We start from the raw sequence: 8,304 nt of genomic DNA, 5'->3' as shown, positions 1-8,304 counted from the left end.
AGACTGCTCCAAGGCAATCAACCACAAGCATCACATTGGACCTCAAATGACTTTGAGAGATCCGGAAGCATGAGGGCTGGTTGAGAGGTAAGCTTCTCTTTGAGCTTATCAAAAGCATTTTTCTCCTTATTTCTTAAGTCATGTAATGGTCCTGCAATTTTAGAAAATTTTACTATGAAGCGTCTATAGTATGCACACAAAACTAATAAAGCTTCTTAGCTCATGGAGATTCCTTGGATTACGCCATGCTTTTATTACCTCTAACTTTGATGGATCCGTACTAATACCATATTGAGAGATAATATGACCTAAGTATTGAATCTCTTGAAGGAAAAATTTGCTTTTGTTTTGGTTGAGAAAAATCTTGCCTCAATGCTTGAAAAATCACTTGGAGATGTTGCTTGTGTTCCTCCAAGGACTTAGAGTAGATGATGATATCATCAACCCAGTGAACTTACGGTAGGGTCTAAATATTTTCTCTATCAAACGATTGAATGTGGCTGATGCATTGGTCAAGCCAAAAGGCATTACTAGATATTCATAAAGACCAAACGTTGTACGAAACGCGGTCTTTTAGGATATCTTCATCCACTATCCTTATTTGATGATAGCCACTTTTAAAGGTCAATCGTACTAAAGTACGTAGATCCTTGTAGCTTATCAAACATATATTCTACCCAAGGCACAGGAAATTTGTTTTTGATAGTGATATGGTTTAGTGCTCGATATTCCACACACACACGGTATGTACCATCTTTCTTTTGCACTAAAAGGACTGGAGAACAAAAGGGAGAGGAGCTAGGCCTCACCATCCCTTTGTCTACCAATTCTTGTACTTGCCTCATGATCTCCTCTTGTTGAGCTTGGGAAACTCGATAAGGAGGCTTGTTAGGCAGCGAGCTTCCTGGTAGGAGCTCAATTCGATGGTCATCATCCCCTCATTTTGGAGGTAAGTCCATTGGGATATAAGCAATAAAAACATGTTGGAATCCATCTAGAAAAGTAGACAAGTCTAACTTTTCGTGACTCCTACCATTTTCATTTGATAAATCATTAGTGTCATTAGTGGATTCTTTGACAAAAATCATGTACGCAGAAACCGAGCTTTTCATTGATTTATCAAAAGCCGGTGAATTTACAAGTGATATAGTACGACCAGACTCATTAGCATCTATATACATGCTCTTTCCCATGTAGGTGAAGTAGATTCTCCTTTCAAGGAACTTCATGTTGGTAGCCATGCGGTTGAACCATGGTGCCCCTAGGATAGCATCCTCATGTTGGAGAGGAGAGATGAAAAAGTCTTAGTTGTAGACATAGCTTTGGACATGAAGCCTCAACTTCCCAATCAAGAAGGTAACGGAGGCTTGTTGTCCCTTGAAAGCTGTTTTAGCAGTTACAGTATCTCCCATCTTAAAAGCTTGAATGCCCAACTTGGTGGCCAACTCCGTTGTTATGAAGTTGTGAGTACAGCCAGGGTCAAACAAGATGAAGGCATCATGTTCCCTTACCTTTCCCCAAGCATAGGAGAGAGGCGATCCTTTGCAATGACCATCCTCTTTTGGAGCTTCGATGGTGGAAGCTCTAGGAGTCTCACTGCGGACATTTCTCTTGGGACAAGAATGATAGCCATATCCTTGCTCCCCATACTTAAAACACTTATGGTCCTTGCGAAAAGCTTCAAACTCTTTAGGAGAGAGTTTGTTTTTACCTTTGTAAACTCCCTTCTCTTTGCAGCGATTGTTGTTGTTGGTTGTTATTGGAATTGCCTTGGGAAGAATTTTGGGCATTGGTTTTGCCCTTTGCATCACTTTTGTCTTTGTTTTCCACGAGCTTGACATTCCGTCTAGCCCCTTGTTGGAAATAATGTAAGAAGCAACCATGGTGTGGTGGATTCCTTTGGTGATAGAACCAGGCCGTTGGGAGTTGACATACTCGGCCGTTCTTCAGGTAATCCCCCACAAAATTATTGCTTTTGCTCGACAAAGTCTATCTTTTGGAAGACAGTAGCCTTAAGATGTAAATCCCAAAACTTCCACATATTTGTGAATAGACTCATGGGAGAGAAGCTTCAAATTGTGGCATTCGGTAAATACTTCTTCCTTTGCATCGTTTGCAAGGAATTAATTCATGATTCCATGTCTTTGGGACTTCGCCGTTGCCACGAAGGCTAGCCCACTATTGACGAGCTGATTTCTGGAAGTGCATAGCTACATGGCGTAGCTTGGAGGACTCCATGAAGCCCTCGTCTCCAAAGGCCGCATCAAATTGCTGGGTGAAGGCCGATACTTTGTCGATGGCACAAAAGGTGCCATCATAGGTGAGAAAAGAGTTACTCTTTCCTCCCTCTTTGAACTTCTTGAGCTTTTGTGACCTTCGCCATGCAAGGTATGATTTGCAATGTCCTCCCCTCTTGTATTCTCTAGGAGAATAGCCATAGCTTTCGTCGTAAGAGGAGGAAGATGAAGAAGAAGGAGAGGAGGGTGACCTCTTTCTTGACCTTTTCTTCCTTTGTTTCCTCTCTTCCCTTTTGGAGTGATAAGGAGAAGGACTGTGTGTTGATTGTTTCCTTTTGGGAGGAGTTGGCAATCCTCTAGACCGCCGTCTTCGTGGAGCCACATCTTCAGAGGAACTTAGGGATTCATTACTTTCTTGTTCCTTGGATTCCTCCTCTCGTATGGGAGAGAGTCTTCTTTTGGGGGTTTCATCGAGAGGCCTCCTAAGCTCTCTCTCCTTTTGGAGAGGAAGGGAAATCCCATAAGCACAAAATTGTCGAGTAACTTTGGCTTGCAAAGCAGGGTTGCCCATAGCTTGCTGCAACCTAGTAACAAGATAATTGATAAACATGGGGACATTATCATTAGCACCTTCATGTGCAAAATCAAAGTTACTAATGTTCATTTTACTTTCTCGTTTATTGTTAGTCATGCTTATTATACTTGTGTGTTTACTTAGTGTATGCTTTGGCAATTCAAAACCTTAGTTTCTACTCCTCTTAGCCTTTGAAAATAAGCACTTAAGTATCTACACCCACGACTCAAATTGGTTAATTATAGAGAGTAGTGGAGTGGGTCTAACATAGCATAATTGTCGAGGGATAGCTCATTTCGGACTTACCCTAATATAATTAACAAAATCAACCATTAATAGGCTACTTAAGGACCTCTCTTCTTAACCAAGAAAAGACAAACCAAATGCTCTGATACCAATGTAATGAAAATCTATGAACTTTAAGAATAGTGAAATTAAGAGAATTAGAATGAGCATTTTTGTGAGATTACTTTGAGAACATAGAGGGTGAACTTAGTTGATGGTAGCAACATAAACATAGTACTTAATTAACTTGGCGTGAACAATACTTTTGCAAGAGAGAGTATTAGAGAACATGACAATAGTTGAGGACCGGATTTACTTGGAGCCGATCCTCCCTTCAAAAGGCGTTTATATTATAAATTCTCCCATCAAGAGAGACTTGGTACAATACAATCTTTGTGTTCCTTGTGGTTTAGGTGATGCAATGAAGATGGAAAGCTTCATACATCACGATCATAACATAAACTTTGCAAAAAGCATTAAATGATTTTTTCTATGTAGAAAATGAATCTTATAATTTGGTTTGCAAATATTCTTTGTTTTCCAAAGATTTTCCTCCACCAAGGAACTACATATAAGATTGCTCGTTTCAAGGTTTAGATATCTAAAAATCAAAAGAAATTAATGTGGCTGCTGGGATTCGAGCCCAGGTATCCACGGTCACAGCGAGACCACTAAACTACAGCCACTTGGATTGCGTTCAGGCACAAACTGTACTTAATTAAAGCATAATCTCGGCGTGGCCTGCTTACTTCAGCCAGCAGGCTGCAGAGGGTAATATGGAAGGCAGTCTTTACTGGCCAATCCTCAATTTTTTTTCTGTTGAAAACATTTAAAAATCAATCAAATTTACTGCATCCTTCTCTTCTTAGAGGTGCAAGTGCAATGCTTTCCAAACCCTAAAAATTCTACTTTACCACCTTAACAATCTATGTCCTCCTCCAAAAGAAGCTAACCTAATTACAAACACAGTCTTACAAATACTTTTTTGTTTTCTATTCATTCTGGTTTCTTGGTCATCATGAGGTGTGCAACCAAAGCTCATCTAAGCCATCCATGTGGCATCCATAGGACACCCCCCCCCCCTTTCCCGTCCCCCTAGAAGTAGCTGATAGATTGCTATAATCCCTTTAGCACACCGAGGAACTCTACACCTTGGTGTTGTGGTCATATTCTCGGTCATGTTAGTCCATTCATTGGTTGTGCCCTTTGTTGGCATTGCCCTGAAAGGGAAGAGCATTGTTCTGTTCCATGTTTCTGAAACACCGGGGGCAATGTCTACTTCTCATTGAGTGACACTCGAGGTTTTGACTGCATACACAAAAAACTCACAACCTAAGTCATGCATATGCTTCACTGATGATTTTCTAGCAGTTTTCTTCTCTCTAACAGTTCTCACTTTCTGTTTTCCTCTCTTTGGAAAATATGGCAATGCCATTGCGCGCACACATGCCACTTGTTTTCTCTGAATGACAAGTGCATTGGCATTTGGGCAATTTGAACCAATTTTGCTGGTCCCTTTCACCCTCTTTGTATTAGGTCTCCTAAGATTCTTCCTACCACCTTAATAGTTCTCTTTTCACTTGTCCGATTGGTAGCGAGGATTGGCAGAACAATCAATGGCTCCAAGACCTACAACTGGGATCCCCACTTTTTCCCATACAGGAATACAGGATGACAATCTGGAAGTGACCATCTGAGATAATAGGATTGTTTCCGACGACACTATTCTTCTCTCTCTCTCTCTCTCTCTCTCTCTCTCTCTCTCTCTCTCTGTGGATCACATGAGCTGCTTCTTGGGCTAGTGTGCGTTTTCCCCATTGCAATGGTTGTGTGCTTTTATCTTTCTGTACGCTTCGGGATGGTCAACTTTCAGCTAGGGCCTACTATCCAAAGCAATTTAGCTGTATAAATCTTTTTCTGTTGCAATTACGGGAAATTTGTTTGTGAGGATTGACTTGCAAATTATCCGGTGCACGTCTTCCACTAGCCGAAACTGGTTACACAAGTTGTATCCGCCCAAGAAAGAATTCTAGAGGTAAGGTTGGTACCCTATAACCACTCGATCGTCTGGTCCATCATCTCACTCAATGAGAGACACACATTCTTGTATGTGTGTATTTTTTGCTTGTAAAGGGTCCCTCTATGTTCAATGCGCCAGGTGAGTTTACTGGGAGGAAGATGGGCAACTTTGAAGTTCCTTTCTCTTGTTAGAATGGCCATTTGATTCGTCACCTTGTTTTCATTCATGTGTTTAGTTTGTCAAGGCCCTTGTAGAATGCACTGTTTCCAACTTGGGTGGTTCACAAAAGAAGGGAGATTCTTCTGTAACCATTTCTGTTTTCTGTGCCTGGTTCTGCTAGCTCTACCTTTTTTGGTTCTTGCATGTAGTCCCTGTGCGTAATATCTGACATAAGTATGTTGTATACAAAACTATTCTTAGACATTCACACCTAGCCACTTGAAGCTTTGATTCTGATTCTCATGGCATCAATCTTCTTTGCGTCATCTGGCATACCTGCAGCTACATAGATATTAGACATAAGGATATAAGCTGCTGAGTCAGTTCTATCTACCAGCACTGCCTCTTCAAAGGCCCATCTCCCAATGTTCACATCCCCCCAAATCTGACAGGCACCCAAGAGAGCAGTCCAGATTAAAATATTTTTGGGAAATGGTATCTCTTTGATCATGGATCCTGCTTTATCAAGATGCCCTGCACGTCCGAGAAGGTCAACCATGCAAATGTAATGCTCCATAACTGGCTTCATGCCATATTTTGAGCTCATGCTCATGAAATGCATATACCCATCCTCCACTAGGCCTAATTGACTACATGCAAGAAGCACTGATGAGAATGCTACTGTGTCTGGAGTGAGGCCCTCATCCTGCATTTCTTTAAAACAACAAAGCGCTTCCTTAGCATGGCCCTGTTGGACGTATCCTGCCATCAACGCACCCCATAAAACAACATCTCGAAAAGAGAACTCCTTTAATAATAGGTGTGCCTTTGAAAGAGCACCACACTTTGCATACATATCAACTAGGGCAGTGCCAAGAATGATGTTATTTTTCAGTAGTCCCTGTTGAGCAATCGCATCATGAATTTGCTCCCCCTTGTCAACTGCTCCTATGCTAGCACAGGCTTTCAAGATGCTAGCAAAGGTCACGGCGTTTGGAGAGAGGCCTTCACGCTGCATGCACTCAAAACAGTTCAACGCTTGCTCACCTTGGCCCTGTTGGGCATACCCCGAGATTAGCGCACTCCATGAAACGACATCCCGAGACTGAAGCACCTTGAGCACTCTTTGAGCTTTTTCAAGAGCACCACATTTGGCATACATGTCGACCAGAGCCGTGCCAAGCACGATGTTGTTCTCCAACAACCCACGTCTCGAAATTGTATCGTGAATTTCTTCCCCCTTTTCAATTGCTCCTATGCTGCCACAGGACTTCAAGATGCATGTATACGTCACCGCATCTGGCATGAGGCCATCAAGGTGTACTTGTTGAAAACACTTTAATGCTTGCTCACCGTGACCTCCTTGGGCATAGCCTGCAATTAATGCATTCCATGTGACAATGTTGCGAGAAGGTAGATCCAGAAGGACCTGGTGTGCTTTTTGAAGAGCGCCACATTTGGCATACATGTCCACCAGAGCGTTGCCCAATTGCACATATTTCCCAAGAAATCCTTGTCTGTCAATTTCATCATGAATCCTTTCTCCTTTGTCAATTGCTCTGATGCTCGCACAGGCTTGCAACATGCAGACAAAGGTCACTGCATCAGGAGAGATGCCCCCCTGCCGCATTTCTTCAAAGCAAGTTAGTGCTTGCTCACCATGGCCTTTTTGGGCATACCCTGAAAGAAGGACATTCCAAGAGATAACATCCCGAGATGGAAGGTCCTCAAGCACTTCTCGTGCCTTCACAAGGCTACCACACTTCACATACATATCCACCAGTGCAGTACCGAGCTTCAAGTTGTTCAGCAACCCTTCTCTGGAAATCTTTTCATGAATTTGTTTCCCCATGTGAAGAGCACCTGAGCTGCCGCAAGCCTTCAAAATCGAGCTGAATGTCACTGCATTGGGGGAAAGACCGCCTTCTTGTCGCATTCGGTCAAAATATCTGAGTGCCTTTTTCCCTTGTCCATTGTGGGCATGACCTGCTATAATTGTATTCCAAGAGACAATATTTCGAGGGGAAAGCTCCTCAAAAACCTGTTGTGCTTTAACAAGAGCACCACACTTGACATACATGTCCAATAGAGCATTCCCAATCAGTGTATTATTGGCAAACAACCCCTGCCTAGATATCTCTTTGTGAATTTGCTCCCCTTTATCAAGTGATTTCAAGGATCTGCAGGATTTTAGGACGAAAGCAATGGTCGCCACATCTGGAGAAAGGCCCTCATGCTGCATATACTCAAAATGAATCAAAACATTCTGATCCTGGCCCTGTTGAGCATATCCTGCAATGAGAGCATGCCAAGGAATAGCACTTCTGCACTTGTGCATGTCAAGCAGCTCTTTTGCTTTGGAGAGTGCCCCACACCGCGCGTACATGATGACCAAAGCATCGGAATAAGTCTCAAGCAAACCATTCTGCAAGATAACATCATGTACTTTGTTGCCAGATTGAAGATCTTTCTTTCTGGCGCAAGCCTCAAGCAAGGCAAGCAAGCCATCAGCATTGTCATGGATTTCAATTGCACCTAGCATGGACACGAAGGGGCCGAGGTGGTGGAGCACGGGAGCGCCTGAAGGTGGAGTGTAGGGGGCGTCGAGCCAGAGAGCTTCTTGAGTAATTTTGTTCTTGTGTTGTGGATACGGAGAGCCTAGTCTGCTGCCCTGGAAGCACTCCTCTCGCGAAGATTCACATGCCTTCTCTCTGAACTTGCGGTTCTGTCGTGGGTTCTCCGCCATCTCAAGCGTCCACAGCTGCCGAATCGTTGCCATCAATAAGCTGGCTTTACAGCCCCCCGGACTAAGTGGCACGGGCATGGGAGGGTGGGATCTACGGCCGGGGGATTGTGGGTCGTAGATCTGGAATGCGGGTACCCTAAATTACTTTTGTAAAAAGTAAATTAAGGTACCCAAGTTTTGAAAGTAAACTAAGGTACTGACGTGGGTTTTGAACTCGTGACCTCAACCATGAGAGACGCACACCCTAACCACTACGCCATATGCGCGTTGTGAAACGTGGGGA

The 8,304-nt window shown here is 43.1% G+C and overlaps 1 protein-coding gene across 1 annotated transcript; it reads right to left on the bottom strand.

Annotated features, from left to right (window-relative positions):
- Positions 1-4,955: 4,955 nt before the first annotated feature.
- On the bottom strand, positions 4,956-8,104 carry LOC147437344 (pentatricopeptide repeat-containing protein At2g33680-like). Its single transcript, XM_086486889.1, has one exon. It carries the CDS (start codon positions 8,097-8,099, stop codon positions 5,547-5,549), a length of 2,553 nt encoding a protein of 850 aa, XP_086343015.1. The 5' UTR covers positions 8,100-8,104; the 3' UTR covers positions 4,956-5,546.
- Between the last annotated feature and the right edge of the window lie 200 nt (positions 8,105-8,304).

The sequence above is a fragment of the Adiantum capillus-veneris genome, chromosome 17, assembly GCF_014529385.1.
Source record: "Adiantum capillus-veneris isolate H3 chromosome 17, ASM1452938v2, whole genome shotgun sequence".
NCBI classification, from domain to species: domain Eukaryota; kingdom Viridiplantae; phylum Streptophyta; class Polypodiopsida; order Polypodiales; family Pteridaceae; genus Adiantum; species Adiantum capillus-veneris.
Note: the sequence above shows the minus strand (reverse complement) of the source record. Positions and strands in the feature narration are given on the sequence as shown.

Bases quoted from the DNA above. Each gene is read 5' to 3' on its own strand.
- LOC147437344 (XM_086486889.1), bottom strand. From the start codon at position 8,099: ATGCCCGTGCCACTTAGTCCGGGGGGCTGTAAAGCCAGCTTATTGATG.